Consider the following 20,333-nt stretch of genomic DNA (forward strand, 5'->3'; position numbering starts at 1 on the left):
CCCCCTTCATCCTTCTCCACTTCGACCGACCCAGAATCTGTCTCAGCCTCCAACCCGCCCGGAAACCGTCCCCAATACTCTACCAAAAACGCCCTCAAAGCTTCCGTAGCATATCCCACTCCCCACGACGCACGCGCAAAAATGTAGAATATCTGCGGGGGCGAGGTTATCCCCACGAAACCGACAACCTGCCCTTCTCCCTCCTCGTTCTTCTCCTGAGAGAGGACAGGTAACGGTACAACCACCGCAAACGAAAACATGCCCGGCCTCATCATCATCCTAATCCTCTCCACGCTACGGGACCTCTCCGCGACAAGCTCAGTTTCGACGCCGGGCCTTTGTCCTCGTTAGCTAAATCATTCCCGAAGGATATTCCCACTCCTCGGTTCCCAGTGAGAGAGAGGGCAGGAAAGAAGGCGTACTTACATGTACCGCATCACCGCCGCATCAACCCTCATCCCATGCACAGCCGCCAGATCCCCCGCCCTCACGGCCCGAAGACGTAGACGTGGGGTTGTGAGGATGGAGTGATGCTGGGGCGGGATAGACACTAAATCTGTCATTTTGTGTACTCTGTGCATCAAGATCTTCTCGGTGTCTAATTGAAATCTCACAGAGACAGCCAATATCGCAAATTAAATAGATCAACATCCTCGCTCAAATTCACATTGCTCATAAAGGCAGGCTTCCCTTTTTGAGAAGGCAGTCAGCCATCGAGTCACCTGTCTTATCAATCGCGGAATGCTGGGGGTCACCACGTAAGCTGCATCAGACTCCAACATATCGATCCTGCAACGAAGGTGCCGCACACCCGGCGCACCGTCGGCCGAGACGGCGATCCACTTCGGAGATATGGGGTCGGTCGGTCGCCCGCCGCACGAGTCAAGAGGTTCCCCAGCATCAGCAGAACGACTTTTGCAGTGACGCCAAAATTGATCTTTGACAAGTCTTTTATTCATCACCCTTATGATACATTTGTACACTTAATAAAACATGTCGCTTAGATCTACTTCAACCAAATGAGGTCTCACTGGACCGATAGTTTGGTGAATAAGAGTACACGCAGATGCCCCCCGCCCAGAAATGCTTGCATAGCCGCCGGAAGAAAATTCCTCCCTATATCTTTTGTGACATCGCCATTGACATCGCCCGACCGACCGACCGACTGCTCCCCGATATTTTGCTTAGACCAGATGTGTGTGAAGAGAGAGGTATTGTATAAAGAACCGAACCGGCCCGAACCGCCTGCTGAAATCCGCTGGCAAAACGTTTTTGATGACCCTTACCAAACACCGACCATGCCGCCGTTCCGGTATCCGCCGCCCTTATCCCCACGTTTCCTGTTGTCGTATGGCGCGTTGTCGCCTTGTCCTGGTTGATGTGGTGGTTGTGCTTGCTGCTGTCGGTCGCCCATGGTCGGGCCGTCGACGCCACCGCCGGGGCCTTGCGGGCCTCCTACGGGACCCCCGCCGGTTGTCATACGCTCGTGCATCATCATCCCGTTGCCCAAGTCCGGGTATCCTTCGCGGTGGGTAGCGTGGGTAGCGTACCCGGGTGGTGGACCCGGATCGGGATATTCTCGTGGGCCGGTGCCGCCGCTGCCTGGGCTCCACGCGGCCTCAAATCCCATACCCATCCCCGCCATATCGGAGTTGCTTCGGGTGAGTCCGAGAGGACTCATCAGGTCGACGCTGTTGGCGTCTATCTCAACTCCACCCATGCCGCCCATCTCCCCAGCGCCGAGATCGATGCCCAGCCCCATACTCTGCATTCCCTGTTGTTGGTGGTGCATCGGAGGGCCAGTCAGATCGAGGACGGGCTGGTTACTGTTGTTCTCCTCGTTCTCGTCGAACACCTCTCCGACGACGGTTCCCCTCTGCTGCCCCCACCCTGGGGCCTCCATCACGCCGTGTGCTTGATTGTGCGCAGCCATCATCGCCGCAGCGACCGAACCAACGGCAGACATGGCCGGGCTGAGCTGCGTCCTCATGCTCCCTGGGTTCTCACCGGCGGCTGTGAGCAGCTTGTCGGCAAACTGTTTTCTGGAATTGTCGCTTGCGCTGAGGGTCTTGATGAAGAACTCAATCGGGTCCAGGCTCGCTCCTTTCCTCCCACTGCCCAGCACACCCATCTCACCCGATGTAAAGTCCATGGCTGTCTGGAAACCGACGCTCTCGCAGGCACCCAGCACATTTACGCACCATGTGCCAATCTCGAAAATCTTCTCCATGATGCCCATGCCGTGCACCTCGACCGCCTTGCTCGGCAGACTAGCCAGGATCGACGCCGTGTCGCGGGCGACGGTGAGGGGAAATGAAAAGCACATGCTGTTTCCGCCGCCCACGCCACCACTAGACGGCCCGCTCGAGTCCGCCGGGTTTGTCCAGCTCAACAGGCCCTGCCGCATCGACGACTGCCACACAATCAGCCGCAACCACTGCTGCGTAATCAAAAGGTCCGCCTTTTGGATGTCTGTCGGCTCCGGCCCGCCCGCATCTCGGCTGGCGGACGCCGCTCCAAACGACCCGACAAATTGCCCTTGGTGCTGATGTTGGTGCTGCGATGGCGGCGACCCCCGTGCATTCCGCGGTCGGAGGAACGCGGGAGGGAGGGATAGAAGGTTTTGCAGCGCCAAAAAGGTTGTCGCGCTGACGCGGGGATCGGACCCCTCGTTCCATGCGGTCACGAACGATTCGTCGAGAGGTGTGTACGATGAAACGAGCTGCAAGAAGCCGGCGTGAATGTCCGGCGCCTCGTATGGGTGTCGCGTCGTCGGCAGAGAGGGTGTCCTCTTGAATGTGATCGGTTTGTTGCGTAAGATCGCAAAAGACCTGCAGTCGAGGGGTCGGCGCGTTAGCAGGTGCCATGGGCTTTTCGGCGATACGCCCTCGGGGAACAGGCGTAGGACTGGGATGAGCGACTGAAACTAACCTTTCTGTAACGAAGAGAATCCAAAAGACTCTCTGCCGACATAGTGTCTCCTCCCGGCTAAGCCCGTAGTACGTCGAGTCGTCCTGCAGTCCTAGATCCTGTGCGTTCGTCAACGCCTCCCGCAGGTAGTACCACGATTTCCGCGACTGGTTGATCTCAAAGAAGGATGTGCTTAGGTAAAACGACGAAATCACAGCGGAAAGCGACAAATCCTCAAGAAAGTCGTACGACTGTCTTGTAGAGATTGTTTCGTCCAGGAAGAAGCGGCCGACTACCTCCCATGATGTGGGCCCTGGGGCGCCTATGCTTTTGCCGGACATGTGCATCGAGGTGAGTGCGCACATGGCGTAGACTAGGTTCTTCTCGCTCGAGGTCATCATCGGGCGGCTGATGGTCTCGCGCATGGCGGGCATGTAGATGAGGGGCATGATGGGGTAGATGTGCTCGTAGTACAGCTCGATCAGCTGGGGGATCATGTGGAAGTAGTTCCGCGTCCTCGGCCGGAGTTCGTCGCTCGAGAAGATGCCCCTGGGTTCCGGGACCTGGCTGTGCGCGGGATTCGAAGTGACGGCGGCCCAGAAGCTCGGCGGGGTCGATGCTGCGGACGCGTTGGACGAGTGCTCATGCGATGCGGCTTCGCCAATGTCGCTCCCGCTCATTCCAATGTCGACGCTGTCCACGTTCAGCGGCGGGCAAGCTGCTGATAAGCGACGCCGCACATACTCTGTAGGGCTCTCGAGGGCATTCTCTCCGTTGAACGGTCTCTGGTTTGGTTGGTGGTGATGGCGTTGCTGCTGCTGCGGATGCGTTTGCGACGACTCCTTGGCGCGCAGCTCGTTAATCACCCTCCCATGCCCGCGTTTCGGGCCCCTCTTCTTTGGGACATGATCGCGCTTGCAAGTGAGAGAAGCGTGCACGCATTGCTCACAGGGAAACTTGCCATCGCATCGTATTCCTATGTACTGTCAGTACGAAGCCTTGTCTTGCGCAGTTGAAGAGAGCGGCGGCGGGGGTGAGGGGTTGAGAGACATGAAATTCCAAGTTGCTGACAGTGACTGAGGTATGTGATGGGTGTTGGTAGAGTGATGATCATGATGACGTGCAGCAACGCAGCGGCTCAAGGCGGGTTGGTACCATGAAAACGGCAAATTGACTGTCCCGGAGGCAGGCTGCTGGGAAGAGGTAGGATCGCACGAAAGTTCATGAATGCGACGGCCGAAGGGGAAAAAGCAAGGCAAATCAGATCAAAATGCCCGACAATAACGACGATGGTAGACGGGGCACGGAAGTTGACTGGGAGGTGGAACAGAACATGGGCGTACTTCTCCTTCGACAGTGGTCGCATACTGTCCTCTTTGGCGGCGCAGACGATGCTCCGGGTGCTGACTGTTGCTGATGATGCTGGTGTCGACTGCTGCTGCTGCTGCTGATTGCGCCTGGCGACTCGGCCTTGACCTCTGCAGAGCCCGCTCTGCTCGCAGCATTTCTCGCAGAATCTGTGTCGTCCATCACTTGAACATGACGCAATGAGAAGGAAAAGGGTCGAGGGGGAACGGTGCAGACAAGTAGGTCGTCACAGGGGGCTGCCGAACGTCAAAAGGATTTGAGCGAGAGATTTCGCGGTGGAGTCGAGGATTTGTGGTTGGTACGAATAGGTAGGTAGTGTGGTGGTTGAAGCAGAGCGAGCGAGCAGCACGCACCGACCGCAAATCGACTCGGGAAGCAAAGGCAAGGAATAAGTCCCAGTCAGTCCAGGGCCCAGCCTCCCCCCGGTCGGTAGCCAGAGTCCACTCGCCGTGACGCCGTCTCCTCTCTCTCTCTCTCTCTCTCTCTCTCCTCAGCCCCTCACCAGCAAGGGGACGGAGCTAAGGCGTAGGTAGGGTTCGACGGGAACTTGGGTGTGGATGGTGCCGGTGTCAAAGGTAGGTTCGGAGGCACGGAGGGCTGGATGGATGCCGATGGATGCGATGCGATGCGTGGATGCTTGCTTGTTCGAGCTGCACTGGAGCTGCCTGTCCTGTCCTGTCCGTGAATGGTGGGTGCCAGGTGTATGTCGCGGTCGGCGGCGGCAGCGGCAGGGCAGCGGTGGTGCGGTGCTGGTGGTCCCCCCCTCCCCCTTGGCTTGGTTCAGCTATCCCACCCGTTGCGCGCGTGAGGTGCCGTGCGGTGCGGCGAATGGTGTGGTGCCTGTGAAATGCGGGGAAAAGACAGTCGAGGGGGCGAAAGACGTATGCGATATGCGTCGAGACGGTTTGGTAAGTGCGCGCAGTAGGTAGGAGAACCTAGGGAATGGCTGGCCGAGTCAGCTGATGTGCGGCTTGCTCGCGACCAATGGTGACTGAAAGCACCTGCGGTATGTTTTGGAGTGCGAATGCTCCGGAGGCTCGTGTGCGCCGGGTGTGTGGTGTCTCGGCTGCTCGTGTCTTGACTTGTCCTTGATCTGCGGGGAGAGAGATGGATGGACAGAGTGGTAGGGCGTGATGACTGGTTGAAGCTGCCACGGCTGCGTAGCTGAGTGGCTGCAGAAGTGCGATACTCGGTGCTGGTGGTGCTGGTGTGTCGGAGAAGATTGTGGTGTCGTCGTCGTCGTCAAAGTATGGCGTGGGAGTGCTTGGCTGGTGGAATGCATGCGTCTTGGATGAGGTGAGTCTTGGATGGCGTGCCCTTCGAGAAATTCGAGAACCTACATGCCCTCGTGGCCGGTGTGTATATGCGGGGGAAGCAGACGATGGGATGTTCAAGACCCAATCAAGGCAGCGTCGACATCGGATGAGGAGCAGTCCGGGCGGCGGTGCGCCTTAAAGGAGGAGGTCCATCAGAAAGATATGTGATTGTCGTGTCGTGTCGTGTCGTGTCGTGTCCACCGACTTGGGTTGGGAAGGTGCCGCCCGCAGTCGGCCGTGAAACATCATGACCATGTCTCCATGTCTCCATGTCTCCTCCATGTCGTCAGGTCCGTTAAGGTAGGGAGCTGCGAGCATCAGCAGCTACTCGACTCGGTGCACCCGTGTTGCAGCTGCTAGGTGATGCTGTTGCTCCTGCTCCAGGTTGCTTGGTGGTGGTGCTGGTGGTGGTGCTGGTGGTGGTGCTGGTGGTGGTGCTGGTGGTGGTGCTATGCTATTTTGGAAGCTATCTGAAATGGAAAGTACCTTGTTCCTGCACCTGGCTCCTGCTCTACAAAGCGAGCAGTGCAAGTCACCCACAGAGCCACAGTCAGGGACCGCACGGCGCTATTCCGGCCCCTCTGGGGACGGCGCCATTCGCCTGGTCCAGGGCAAAAGGGAGGGGCGGCATGCTGCTCTGTGCTGCTGCTGCTACACTCACTACATAGTACTCCCAGGGCTGTTAGCTGGTGATGGTGCTGGTGTTGCCGGTGCTGCCCTTGTTAATAACTTAGCTACTAAACCCCGGCTCCCCTGTCCGCCCGTCGCCCGCTGTTGCCAAGATCCATCAAAGTGGGAATTGGGATCTCTTTCCAGGTCCCAAAATGTGATTGATTCACACTCGTGAAAGACTGGAGAGCCCACCAGAGAGTACCGCCGAACGGATCCAACCGCACACCCCGCCGTTTTGGGCCACACGTGCTTAGCTTCCTGCGGTATGCGTCTAAGGTACTATGTAGCTGCCGACCCTGACTCCTAGCAGCTTGAACGGTCTCACCAGGGTTTGCCTGCCCGAGAGCCTCCTTTTTCTTGTCATGTTGTTTTGGGTAGAGGCACAGGGCTTCCATCGAAGCTCGGGTCTGCTTCCATTGTCTTGTCTGAGAGAAGGGCCAAAACTCTGCTGAGAACACCACGTTTCGAACCCTTCTTTCCTCTCTCCTTCGATCCGGAAACATAACCCGATGCGTACACTCGCCCGATGACGATGCCCGTCTCGTCCCGTCTGTGCCTGGCCTGATGACTTGTTCACCTAATCTGCATGCCATCTACACACATCGGATCTCCAACGACATCGCAACATGCCCAACCCTGGAGAGAGTCCCTCCGTCCAGCTTGCTTGCCTTGCTTTGCCTGCGCCGTTGTTCTGTGCGCCGTGGTACGGGGCATCGTGTTTGTTCACACGTCAACGTCCGTCATCCCGATCGCGGCGGATCCCCCTCTCCATTATCCTCCGCCACCGCCGGCTTCCTCATTAGCTCTTCCCTACCGCCTACCGGCGCCGGTCGTACGTAGCCAAGGCGCGCGTTCCACACGATCCATCCCCAACAGCGTAGAACACGCGACCTCCTTTCCAGCAGGACCGAACACATGAACTGATTATCTGATCTGGACGTGCGTCTGTTCCCATTGTGCTCGGACGGCGTCTGTCAACGGCGCCTTGCATCAAGTATGAAATCCCCCTAATCGCTATCGGGGGACGCGAACTTAGAGTTTTGACCGCCGGTTTTCAGGTCAACCACCGGCCCCAATTTTTTCTTATTTTTTTTTTTTTTTTTTTTTTTTTTTTTGGTTTTTCTCACTGAGTGATATTTCGACGACAGTCCATCCAAAACACCGTTGGGCTTGAAACAAGCAGCCCGGCCCGGCCAGCCTGGCTAGGCTGCAGTCGAATTGTGACAGGACCCTATATCGGGTTTGATGTAATGGACACACAGACTCCGACGAGGGTTGGTCGGTCAACTTTCGGTCGGCATGCCGGGCAGCAAAATCGAGTCCCGGCCGAAATCTCAATGTTGCTGTACAGTACTTTCCATTTCTTGCAGTGTGTACTTCTTTTTTTGCTTGTGACAAATTGACTGCGGCTGACTAGCAGCAACATGAACAAATAACATCCACACCCCACCCCCGGCCTTTTCTTGACAGGTGCTCCAGCAGCGGGCAGCCGCAATAGTTACCTGACAAGGGGACAAGGGGGGGCATCAATTCTTCACATTGTTTTCGGAGACTGCCGTGGCCCCTGATCTCCCGAAGCCCTGGAGGCTGAAAGTGTGCAATGTTTGAGGTTGAATGGTCTCCCCCAACATGCGGGGTTCGAAAAAAGAGGTGTGCCCGTGTCCGTGTGGCCCCGTGTGCTGGTCCGATGACAGGCCGGGCCCTGTGGTGATTGAGATCGGCCGAGAGATTCAGCATGGGGGCCGGTCTTGGCGAGTCGTGAGCAGTGGACTCAAGGGGAAATATCAATAACACTATGAAAAGTACACTGCATATGCGTACCTATCAGAGAAAAGAACACCGCCTTCTTACTGGTGGCAATATTAAAAAAACACATCTCCTCCCGAGCATCCGTGGAAACCGTGGGACCATAGTCACGAAGCTAGCGCTCTTCTTTAATTTCCAGAAACCATCTCTTTGCCTGCCGGGAAAGGCAAGAGATTTTCGTACCTATTTTTCGTCTTTTGTGATAGCTTCGTCCGCGTTATATGTGCGCAATTTGGAAGTGGGGGTGTGTAGTAGGGTGGTAGGTTCCAGGCTGTTGGTGTCGCCAGCGCCAATGCTACGTTGCCAAGTCCCATCACAACTTCGACGCCAAAATATCAACAACGGCACTCTATATCCCCTTCCATCCCTGTCCCGTTTTGGGGGTTTTGTTAGAGTTTTCTTCTCTTCTCCCACAACTCCGGGGTATCTATTGGGCCAAGTCACATGCACGTACTATCATCTGCGCTGCTTTCATTATCGCAGCCCGGTAGTTCTGATGATCTGTGGATGTCGCGACCTGGATTTTGAGTAGTCTAGACCACGGCCGGTAAACGCCCGCAGGGGATCCCGTTGAAGAGAGGAGTGAGTGTGTGGGCTTGCTTGCCCATCTGCTCTCGGGAGAGGGGGGGACTGGCGAAAAGGCAAAATGAGAGGCTGTCCCGTCGGAAAGGTACGCCCCTGACCTTGACCAAAAACCCCCCCTCCCGAGTCCCAGGGGACAGGAAAAAGGAAATTTTAAATTGGCACATTTGATCTGCCCAAGCATCCATCGACGGGTAGCTGTAGCTGTAGCTTGTAGGTGAGGTACATCGTGGGTTTTCCTACGTCTTTCGTCTTAGCGCGCCGCCGTTGCGCCTTCCCGGAGGAATGGGTCATATTGGCCAAACCGGGACCGGGAATGGGAATGGCCTCCTCCTCTCTCTCCCTCTCGTGAAGTGGGCTTGGCGGGCTGGTCCCTGCTGTGATTGACTCGGGCGGGCGCAAGCTTGTGGTGCTCGGGGCATGCGGCGCATGAACGGGTGAATAAAATGGGTGAATTAGCGGATATGGACGGATAGGGTCGGTAGACGAGGCTGATACGAGCTGCTGTCGACGGCCATCGGATCTGGTTCCGTCGTCTGAAGAGGCTGCGGGATACACGGGAGCCGGGGCGGCGGTGCCTTGGGGTCGGTGAAGGCATTCCCGCGCAGGAAATCTCGCCCGGAGCTAGCGACCGACCAACCATGCAGGAACGAGAGCGAGCTGGGCAGTATTTTTTCCCCCTTACCCTTCCCTTTTGTATACTTGGAATTTTCACTTTTCATCTGCAGGAATTACTGATGAAGCGATGGCACGTCTGAGCGCGGTGGACTATCCAACTGCCAAAACGAGGCACCAATCTGCCTGCCTGCCCCGGACAAAGGAATGAAGGATGGAGGATCATGATAGAAAGTTACGATGCGGAGATGGCGCTGGCGCAACCCAGCACCTGCGGAGATGGGAGCCAACAACCTGCCAAGCCGCAGGAACACGAAGCACAAAGGGTAGCGAAAAGCACGAGCTGGGCAGCATGTTTCCGTTATGGCGTTGCGCGCGATGTGACGATGAGACGTTGACGGTCAGAACCAAGTGCCGGTATCAGCTTTCTCACCCAGCCGGCATCAACACGCCGGTATCATCGGGATGCCGCTATACAACATCATATCTCCGAGTTGTCCGTCCCGACTGCCCAACGCAAAGCTGCTCGGGTTGAGCTTCCGAAGGGCAGACGTCAATGCCGAAGGATTCTGGCCAAGAGGGCCTGGAAGGTGTTCCCGAACCCTATACCTCAGGGGTAAAAACTCCAGGAAATACGGCTGCAACCGACGCACGCAGAGACGAGGGAGAAAATCTGACGGGAGCCAACACCGCTGGGAGACAACACGTTGGGGGCAGAAGCTAAGAGAGACAACAAGGTGAGAACCTGGGACGACGATGTTGCGTAGTGAATCTCTGCAATTCGCCTCGGTGGTGTATCGATACAGAACATACATGCCAAACGCCAATGCTATATAGAATCTTTCTCAGAGTTCCTCCTTGAAGAACTGCTCCTCGCTGCCTTCCTGCTGCTCGTCCTTGCCAGCCTTCTTCCCCTTGCCCTCCCCATCCTCGTCTTTGTGGTCAACAATGCCTCGGATCTCTCGTGGGTCGCCCGGTTGCTCAACTACCTCGAGCTTCCAGCCCTTATCCCCAGCGATCTTCTCGAGCTCAGCCCTCATCTCCTCCACCAGCTCCGGGCTCAGGTCCATCTTCTCGAGCTCCTCCTGGTTGAGCACCTTCACCTCCCCACCGTCCGCCTTGCTCTTGGCGCTAGCGATAATCTCAACCAAAGGGCCCTGGTTGCGGCCAGGCAGGTAGCTGCGCGGGGGCGCCAGCTTGGCAGGGGGCTTGCCCTCCTCGTCCGCGTCAGCCAGCACATTGCGGGCGCCGACAATGACACCGCCCACATTGACACCCTTCTGCGCTCTATCCCTGACGTTGGGGTCCTGCTGCTGCTGGCCGTCGCCGCCGGGCTGCTGCTGCTGCTGCTGCTGCAGCAATTCCTGCTCGCTCCGCTTGGCGCCGGGGTCCTGGCCGGCCTGACCGACCATCGCCTCCTGCGCCTCAAGCGTCTTCAGGCGGTGCCATTCGGCTTGTGCCGCGGGGTTGTCGGCGGGAATGATGAGCTGGCAGCTGATGGGGTTCGCGCTCGTTGCCCTGGGCGGCAGGAAGGCCACGTCGTCGCAGAGGCGGGGGGTGTTGACCACCATCAGGTAAGCGCATGTGGTCACTTCCTTGATCCAGCCGATGCGATCGCCCTTCATGCCTGGCACGCAGTGATATTGCACCTCGATCGTGCGCTCGCGACCCGTAAGATCGCAGATTGTGCCTCCGTCCAATCTCTGGACAAGGTATCGCTGGTCACCTTTGATCTGGAGGTCCGTGTTTGCCGGCGGGTCTCCTGACTTTGTCGTCTGCTGCTGCTTCTGCTGTTGCTGCTGTTGTTGCTGTTGTTGCTGCTGCTGTCCCTGAGTCTGCTGGCGCTGGCTGGGCGACTTGCTGGCTCTACCCAGGACGTACTCCGCCGTGTGAGGGTCGCGGACCGGTGGTTGGCCATTCGGCACCGTGGGAAGGGCGTGAAATTGGGTGACATCGCGGTTGTAGCAGAAGCTGTAGCTCCACCAGCCCGACATGAAGTACAGGCAGTTGCCGTCGAGCTCGTTGAGCAGCTCCCATCCATGCGCGGAAGCCTTGGCCAGCTCGCGCGCCTCCTCCTGCTTCGCGAGCTCCGTCGCGGTGTGGTTCTCGGGCGTCTGGGGTTCCAGGATGGGGATCGAGCAGAGATACTTGGCAGGGTTCATGTTCATGACCTCGTATCGCTCAAACACCTCGGGCTCGGGGCGGCCGTCTGCGTCTGCGGCTTCGCGGACATTCTGGGAGACGTCGGAGGCTGTCGAGAAGTCGGCGGAGTAGGCTGGGTGCGGGGGGTTCGTGCGGTCGAGCAGAGCCTGCGCTTCGTGTTCTGGGATGAATGATTCTGAGAAGACTATCTCGTACTGTTGCGCGCGATAATTAGACGTCGTTTGTCCGAAAGCTTCACCTGCGCATTGTGCTCCGGACGTACCTGAGGATAAGCTACGAGGTCGTCGTGGATGCTGAAGCCGGGGTGGCGGGCACCGCACAGCTGGACTGTCGCCAGCAGAACGAAATTGAGACGGCGCATGATGCCGTGTATGCTGTAAGTTTCCTCACATGTAGACCAAGAGGAGGAAGTTGAGAAGTGCTGTCGTCGGTTTGGCGACCCTCAAGTTGCTTAGACAGTCGCGCTGGCGCATTGGCCAAGCGGTTCGTAGCTCACAGGTGTCATCAACGGACAGGGTCCCATCGAGATAAGATAGCCGAGGTTTTCCCGGCGGGATCAGTTGGGGTCGACGTCTGGTGCGATGGAAAGAAAGTATCACGTGGTTAAAAGTCTTTGTTTTGTTTTTATTTTTTACCTTCTTCTTGGCATCTTCATTTATGCGAGAACGACATATGCAAAATACTCACAAATAACCATCTCTCCTCGTTGGCCAATGAATGAAATTGCGCTGTCCTGAGCAGATGCACAGTATTACTGTCCCAGCGAACGTATGTCCCACTTTCGGTGGCGGCACCCAGGCCGCTGTGGAGCGCAATCGGAACCCAAACCTATCAAAATCTTGGTGCCGGAATGCTCATCTTAGATCACTCTGTTCTTGCTACCCCTGTCTTCTTCTCCTCTTCATGTTTCTTTTCAAGCGCTCGAGGCATTCGCTCTAAAGTTCAAGCTCGACGTGGACTGCACGTTTTCGTTAAACAAACTGAGTCAGGGATTTAGTTCCAGCACTTACTAGGCCTGGAGTGGTGTATTGATTCTACGTTGAGATAACTTCATGATTACAACTTACCCAGATGGACCGTTGGCCGTCATCTTACATTGATACCTTAGGAGTCTCGTGAATAGCACATCTTTATGAAGTTCTGCCTAGAACTCTTGGTACAACTGCCCTCATTCACGGGTTTGAAATTTTCTCTCCAGGCCTCAATTTGGCCTATCTCCTATTTCGGCGTCATGGAAAGTCGTGGTGTGTGATTCCTCAAGACAACGACCGCCGGACGCAAAACAGTCTTCGCATACGTCGAAATCACCCCCGTTGCAATCTGGGCAACTATAATGGCCGCAACCCTCTGAAATGGTCAACATGCAAATATCGCAATATTTATATATAGACTTTGGGGGTCTCCTGCCAGCAACCTCCGATTCAATCTCCTCATGAAACGCTGTGACTGGCCCAGGGCCGGTTTGCAATAAAGTTCTCACGACTGCCAAGTTTCCTTGTTTTGTTGCCCACCAAAGAGGTGTTCGGTGGTAACGATCCTGGGTGACACTGCTTGCGCCAGCAGCTAAAAGAATCTTGACAACATCCAGGTGCCCTCTCTGTGCTGCCATTGAGAGCGGGGTGGAGCCGTAGTAATCCGAGGAGTTGACTGACGCTTGGTTTTTCAGGAGGATGACAACGATAGCTCTGTGTCCTTCTGCTGACGCTTGAAACAATGCCGTGCGGCCCATTGAATCCTTTGAATCCACACTGACTTGGGGATTCAGCAGAATGAGCTCTACGACTGATTCGTGACCGCTCTCAGCCGCACAAGAAAGCGCAGCATGACCATATTTCAAATTCTTGTGGTCTGGACGAAGGCAGCCAAAATCAAGTAGCAATTTCACTACTTCAACATGCCCATGAGAGGCTGCTGCATGTAGCGGTGTATGTCCATCCTTTGTAGCCATTGAATCATCGGCGCCTTTCTCAAGCAGCAGCCTTACCATTTCGACTTGCCCATGAGAGGATGCCGCAAATAATGGTGTACATCCGTCATTGGCTGTTGTTGAGACGTCAGCTCCTTCTTCAAGAAGTAATCTTGTCACTTCAACCTGCCCATAAGATGACGCAACACATATTGGCGTCCATCCATTACTGTCCGTATCCAAGATGTTGGCCCCATTCTCGAGCAGCAGTTCCACAACGTCAACATGGCCATTAAAGCTTGCCGCAATGATAGGTGTCCATGCAACGTCATATGCATTACTGTTGATATCGGCTTTGGCTTCGATGAGGAGCGCAGCAACTTCAACATGTCCACCAAGGGCTGCGGCGAAGAGTGGTGTTCTCCCATCCTCGTCCCTGGGAGAAACCTCAGCCCCCTTGTCGAGAAGTATCCGGACAACATTGCTGTGCCCTACGTATGACGCAGCTAGGAGGGCGTTGGTCGCACCTACCGATCCCGAGCCGCGTGCATTGACGTCTGCACCAAGAAGGTCGATTAGCATCTCAATGAGACTTTCGTTGCCATAGCAAGCTGCATTGTGAAGAGCGCTGCCAAAGTCACTCCCATTGTTGATATCTGCGCCCAGTTCAACGAGTAACTCTATGATTTCTTTGTTGTCATTCTGACATGCGGCTTGTAGAGCACTGCCGTAGAGACCGCCCTGAGCGTTGACATTTGCGCCAACGCCCACTAGCGACTTGACAATTTCGCTGTGACCGAAAAAGCATGCGGTCTGTAGATATTCATCAATCTTCCTGTCGTGTCCAATATCGGCCCCTATTTCGGATAGACATTTGACGACATGCGCTTTTCCATATTCACATGCCTCGGCGAGTATTTTGCTGTAGTTTTCCGCAACCACGCTGACATTGGCCCCAAATCTTTTCAAGTTATTGATAATATTTTCGTTGCCATTTATGATTGAAGCATGGAGAGGACTGTCATAGTAACCGCCCGGAGCGTTGACATCTGCCCCGTGATCGAGTAGCATCATTACAACCTCCTCACGACCATGCCAACAGGCAGCCTGCAGAGCGCAGCCGTATGGGTCGCAGGTGGCATTAACATCCACTCCGAGATTGACCAGAATCTTGACAATATTTTCATTTCCGCCGATAGATGCCGATTGGAGCAAGCTACCAATGATATTTTCGTGCGCATAGATATCAGCACTCTTATCGAATAAGAGTTGTACCATGTCCTGACGGCCACGTGCACACGCAGCGCGCAATGCGCCTGTATAAAAGCCATTTTGGGGTTCCAAATCATGGACTCCTTCGAGAAGTAGTTGGGCAATATTGAAATGGCCATTGGAACATGCGACTTCAATCGCCATTTCGTTGTAGCTTGCTGGTGTGCTGGGGTCTGCATTACTCTCGAGTAGCTTCTCGACGATTCTGATGTGTCCCTGGCGAACAGCTGCCGTGAGAGCGTCGTCGTAAATTCGACCTTGGACATTTGAACTTGTGTGCTTGCTTAGGAGCAGTCCGACGATATCCGAATGGCCGTTCGCAGAGGCCGCATGGAGTGCGTTCCCGTAGCATCCACCTCGGGCAGCTACGTCTGCGTCGTTCTCAAGGAGTAGCTGCACAATTTGGAGATGACCTCCACAACTAGCAGCCTGTAATGCATTCCCGTGTGTTCCAGACTGGGAATCCATGCTCGCGTTCTTATCGAGGAGTAATTCTACAATGCCCAGATGGCCGTTGAGGGACGCAGCTTGTAGAGCGTTTCCACACTTTCCACCTTGAGCGTTCACATCTGCCTCGTTGTCCAGGAGAAGCTGGACAATATCCAAATGACCGTGATAAGAGGCTGCTTGTAGTGGGTTACCGTGAATTCCCCCTTGCTGCGCATTAACGTCTAGTCCCGCGTTAATCATTGACGTCGCAACCTTGAGAAGCCCAGCAATGCATGCATAGTACAATCTCGATCCCTTAGGGATGTCTAAATAGCTCACCCACTCCAAATCTGCTTCATACAGGAAGTTCCATCGTTGGAAAGTCTTCTCGGATTGTAAGAAGGTGACGATGAGTGTTGCAACATTTTCGGACACTTCAGCGACAGCTGCAAAGTTCATCAAACACTGCGCGGCGTATGTTGCTAGCGGGAAATCCTTCTTGAGTCTCCATCTGTGGCCTTCAATGTCGCGTAGATAAACCAGGCATGATGTTGTGATGGCTATGCTTGCATTCATGTGGTGGAAGTCTTCGCGAAGCAAAAGATACTCTTTAACTGAAAAGTGTGCGAGATGCAGTTCTTGTGTGACATCCCCGTCATCGTGGACGTCAATCACAGAAACCAAGCTGGGACAGTGACTAAGGATGTCATTGTCGTCAAACACCCTGCAGCTAACGTCGAAATGTGGTCGCTGATCTTCAACATTTGTAGCCACAATTTCAACGGCCTCTTTGAGAGTCATCGGCCGCTCCGCATAAACAATGAACTGCAAAAGCAGCAGAGCGCTCTGCCAGTAGTTCTGCGGTATGCTCTGTATCAAACGACTATACGTCTCTTCCAGAGTTTCTGGCAATCCGTCGAGCGCTGTCACAATCTCCTTGGGACTAAGGCATTTTGCCAGCCTATCAAGTTGGCAGGCGGCCCACCTAAACCTAAGATTGAGATTAGAAACAAGACAAAGGAAAAAAAGCTTAATGGACTAGAACTTACATTCCATTTGCCCCGTTTCCAACTTTATTGTGAATGCGCCCCAGAAGACTCTCAGAAAGCCTTTTTCTGGTGAATTCATGATCACTCTGAAGCCTTGCCATTGCGTACGATCGTATATCCGTATCAATTGCTGCCCCGTCGAGAGAAAGACAACACTTGTCTCCAATGAGCTCGGGGATCCTGCGTGTGAACTCGACCTCTTCTCGACTTGTATAGATGATCTGGACGTGTTCAAGTTTGGTATTAGAAAACACGGCTTCAAGCCACGAGACTATTTCTCCTCTCTCAGTCGATTCATCCAAGGCGTCAAGAACAATCGCAACTTTTGACTGCGCTGCTAACATGACTCCCACAACTCCTTCAAGGGTAGTTGTAGTTGGCTTCTCGTCCCCGACTTTATGCTCTCGAAACGAATTGTCGAGATGTCCTTCTGAGTCGTGCCCCCCATGATATAATTGGAAGGCAAGAGATCGCAATAGCCCATGTTTTGTCTGTTTGATCGTATCACTAAAGTCGAAGAAGAAGCTTAGAATGATCCGGTCGATGTCCTTAGCGAGGTGATCAAGGACTCTCGTGCTTAGGACGGTCTTTCCACATCCGGGAATTCCACGGAGCCACAAATGTCTGTCATTCCCAGCATACCAATTCTTGAATGCTGTGCTCTCCAAAAGCCACGCGCCGGTACCATCATGCCGAAGCTCTCTAGCGTGGTTCGCGTTCGTTTTCGGGTCCGGGGCGGAAAGCCATTGTCGTATCTTCTGGGCATGAGAGCTGAGCATAAGAGTTTCGACCTTAGCTTTCACACATTGAGCCGTCTGCTGCGTGGTGCTGATTTTCTCATTGACTAGTACTCCGAGTCAGTTTTTGGTCGACTTCAAAATTCCCATTACAGTTAGTTAGTCAATGCTCGACCTGTGGAACATAGACGCTGAGGCAAACTCACCTGACTCAAGTATTTCCACCACCGACTTGGCTTCTTGAATCTCTCCAGGTGGAACGTAGGCTAGAAGCTCTTTGGCATAAGCAGCAGCAGTCGCCGAGGCGTAGCGCTGCCAGCGATCATTCTTGTGAGAGTCTGCGTAGTCGCAAATACCACGTATAACAAGGCAAGGGAAATGATTCATCAAACCCGCAGCTTCCATTTCAAAGCAGATACAGTCCTCTCCGACATCGGCAATGATTTGATCTCGGGTAATGGCTTCTTTCACCAGTGTATTGCCAGACGCAATAATGCCATAATGTATCTCGGGATCTGTCGACTCTCTTCTTTCCCGTTTGACCTCTACAGCTGTTTCGCAACTGAGACAATCTAGACCAGTGACATGGTCATAATATGACGGGAATAAACGGTCGTTCTCAAACCCTTGGTGAATATAGCCGGGGCTCTTCTTGCTCTTCTTGGACATCTTAGGGTTTGCTTTCAGCATGTCTTGTACAAAGTGGGAAATTTCGGAATCCTTGCGCTCGTGAGCTGCCTGGATGCTTGCAATGGCGTGAAGTAGAACGCTTGGGGGTGGCGCCAGAAAGCCCTTCCGCTCACGACTATTTCCGGGCTTCGCCTTGACCAGGTCGTACTGGCATACTCCACCCGTCGTCCCATCAGGCTGGCTCACTACCACGTCTCCCAAACGTATATCATGGTCTTCGTCAGGTCGAGCAATGCCACCACCGATGCCAACAAGAAGACCAATCCGGATGGCAGGCAAGGAAGAGGACAGGCTTGAAGCAGTAGTGGCAGCTGCCCCAAGACCGTAAGCACCAGCCGGTAGAGAAGCAATCACGATATTGTGTTCTCCTATGCAGCCCCAAGTGTATGCGTTTGTATCGTTTGGATGTTGAGAAAATCCTTCTGGTCGTCCGTGTTCCTCGTCGAGCATTGCTTCTGCCGCTGCTCTTTCGATGGGAAGCGCAGCGATCCAAGCAATAGTATAAAAGTCCGAGCTGTTAAGTGTCATTAGATTGCCAGGTGCCATGATTCTTCGAAAAATGAAAACCGACACAATCTAATCGAAAAGAGGGAGGGTAGCATTTCCCTGCTTGTAGCTCAGACCGGACAATCATCCACGAGACTTCCGATCTAAGGGTGTGATGCGCGCACGCAGAGTTGAAGAGCAAGTAAACCTGACCAAGTCTCCTGCCGCAGTAACGGGGAGGAGGAGAAAGACGCAAATAATTGAAGATCAGGCTGTGACCCGCTATCCATTAATGAGGGGCTTCAGCTTGGCGCTTACATGCAACCAAGCCATGCATCATTGGCCTAATATGACAACCAACCCGTGGTCTCGTCCAATAATGAACCAGGAATTGCTAGTCGATCGAATTTTGCCGATCCTTAGCCTGGTTGCCTGGATCATTCCCGCTTTTCAAAAGAAAGCCCGCAGTCACAATGCCTCACTAAATTGAATCGTTAATCTGAACAAGGAGTGACCATTACATTCTTGCTTTCGTGAGAATGCAATGTGTGAGCCGGTTTTTAGCCGTAGTAAATGCGACGTGCTGCTGCTTTTCGACGCCGAAAAATACTTTTTGCACTAGCTAGAAAGGCATGATTGGACTTGATAGTGCCATAATCTCTATGAAGCCACCTAAATGATCGCGTGCAATGCTGGCGAGTTGCGGGGAGGAAGCCACCTATTCTAGCGACGTTATAATTTCATTTTGTATGAGCCTGTTTCTCCGTCATTTTCGTTGCCATTGTCTTCGTCTGTACTGTCGTCTTCCTACGCATGACCGCTAATTGTGCCGTTTCTTCTGTCATTTAGGGCAGTAGGGTAGCGAGGATTGCTCGACTTTCTCAGCTAAGGTAGACGAAAGACCAGCTACTGATGGAACTCTGTGTGCACAGTCAGTGACACTTGCGCACAAGATGACCATCTTTTGCAATATTTACCTCTTGGAAGAGAAAAGCTACTGACAACATACAGTCGTCTCCTCAATCCCCTCCGCTTTAGACCGGGACTCCTGTTCTCCAACAGTACATGAAAGCCAGTCAGTAAAGTATTTCCCAAGGCCGGCGCCAATGATGATTGATATAATGATGTAGCCGTTGAAGTACATGGCCAGCAGCATAACGACATATGCAACGCCAAATGTCACCGCGTGCAGAATAGCACGCAGAATTTGCTGTACGGGAGAAGCGCGCATGACGACTTTGCGGGAAGCTAATGATGGAACGGCAGTCGAGCGAGCGCAGCCCTCCTTGCCATGGTCATGGCCGACGGCAGATGCGGAAGCAGCGTGAACGGCCTGTCCTCTGCGACGCATCTGAGCAAGTATAAGACTATCGTATTTCTTGCTCATGATGCGAAGGACTTCGAGCATAACGACGAGTAGGACTACGCCGATGCAGGAAGCTGCCATCATACCGCGGGTTCGAATCTGCCATGATGACGAGAGAAAGCAGGCGTCGATTGTGTTCCAGTTCCATAGCATCTGTTACGGAAATTAGGATCAGTCCGTCAGTACCTAGGGAGAAAATGGCACGGAAGAACGCACTGAGACCTTGCAGTCCGCCGTGTCTGCACTGCCGTGATCCATGGTGAAGGCTTGCGTGAATTGACCGGAGTAGAGGCAAGATCGTGGAAGGAATAGTGTGAGAATCAGGCGTAGAGAGGATCAAACGCCTTCCGTTGCTGTGAGAGAAAAAAGGTTGACGGAAGGTTACTGTGAGGTCTTTTCAGAGCCACGAGATGATCCAGCAGACGAATATGGAGTAAAGCAGGCGAGCAGGGGGCCCACGTGTCGTCTTATGTACGAATACGACCAATCCTTGGGTAGCTCGGAATAATTGTTCTTTTACTCTGAACTTACTGCTTGACCAGTTTCCATCAAAGTCGTATCCCTCCGACCCGGAAACGCGCCGGGTACCATGCATAAGGTATGCAGTATTCTGGGTCAGGTCATTTGGGGCCTCACTACCGTTCTAGATGCGCCGATGGCGTCACCGGACAACACGATCAAGCCTCTTACATGCGTTCATTTTACGCTCCTCGTGGTCACTGACTGCTTTCAAGACGACAGGATTGGCTTCACGTCCGGCCGGCCGGGCGGGACCGTGGATCTGAAGAGGCAAGCCCGGTAGGCGGGGCCCCACGGGCCCGCTGATTGCGACGCTGTCCAGGAACGCTTAATCCAATCCGGCCCCTATCAAGCCAACAAACTTGCTCAAACTTGCTCGCCAAGTTTCCTATTTCTTTCCACCGTCGCCACATCTACACAAACTGTAAACCCTGTTAGCCGGTCTCC

At 54.2% G+C, this 20,333-nt stretch overlaps 5 protein-coding genes across 5 annotated transcripts; all 5 read right to left on the reverse strand.

The window, feature by feature from the left end:
- Positions 1 to 1,282: 1,282 nt before the first annotated feature.
- Positions 1,283 to 4,024, reverse strand: CGCS363_v002448 (putative sucrose utilization protein SUC1; the record flags this gene model as incomplete). Its single annotated transcript, XM_036634297.1, has 4 exons — positions 1,283 to 2,831; positions 2,932 to 3,603; positions 3,655 to 3,886; positions 3,988 to 4,024. 4 exons carry the CDS (start codon positions 4,022 to 4,024, stop codon positions 1,283 to 1,285), a joined length of 2,490 nt encoding a protein of 829 aa, XP_036499452.1.
- A 1,038-nt stretch (positions 4,025 to 5,062) lies between these two features.
- Positions 5,063 to 5,560, reverse strand: CGCS363_v002449 (uncharacterized protein; the record flags this gene model as incomplete). Its single annotated transcript, XM_036634298.1, has 2 exons — positions 5,063 to 5,225; positions 5,280 to 5,560. The coding sequence occupies 2 exons, from the start codon at positions 5,558 to 5,560 to the stop codon at positions 5,063 to 5,065; spliced, it is 444 nt and encodes a 147-aa protein (XP_036499042.1).
- A 4,554-nt stretch (positions 5,561 to 10,114) lies between these two features.
- CGCS363_v002450 (Protein OS-9-like protein) lies at positions 10,115 to 11,793 on the reverse strand (the record flags this gene model as incomplete). Its single annotated transcript, XM_036634299.1, has 2 exons — positions 10,115 to 11,626; positions 11,695 to 11,793. 2 exons carry the CDS (start codon positions 11,791 to 11,793, stop codon positions 10,115 to 10,117), a joined length of 1,611 nt encoding a protein of 536 aa, XP_036499957.1.
- A 1,726-nt stretch (positions 11,794 to 13,519) lies between these two features.
- Ank3-2 (Ankyrin-3) lies at positions 13,520 to 18,061 on the reverse strand (the record flags this gene model as incomplete). Its single annotated transcript, XM_036634300.1, has 4 exons — positions 13,520 to 13,524; positions 13,569 to 16,030; positions 16,089 to 16,932; positions 17,032 to 18,061. The coding sequence occupies 4 exons, from the start codon at positions 18,059 to 18,061 to the stop codon at positions 13,520 to 13,522; spliced, it is 4,341 nt and encodes a 1,446-aa protein (XP_036499956.1).
- Positions 18,062 to 18,907: 846 nt separating this feature from the next.
- Positions 18,908 to 19,625, reverse strand: CTR4 (Copper transport protein CTR4; the record flags this gene model as incomplete). The annotated part of the gene is made up of 3 exons (XM_036634301.1): positions 18,908 to 18,910; positions 19,011 to 19,520; positions 19,584 to 19,625. 3 exons carry the CDS (start codon positions 19,623 to 19,625, stop codon positions 18,908 to 18,910), a joined length of 555 nt encoding a protein of 184 aa, XP_036499955.1.
- Positions 19,626 to 20,333: the final 708 nt, after the last annotated feature.

Source organism: Colletotrichum siamense (assembly GCF_013390195.1).
Source record: "Colletotrichum siamense strain Cg363 chromosome Unknown KSG_Cg363_contig02, whole genome shotgun sequence".
Taxonomy (NCBI): domain Eukaryota; kingdom Fungi; phylum Ascomycota; class Sordariomycetes; order Glomerellales; family Glomerellaceae; genus Colletotrichum; species Colletotrichum siamense.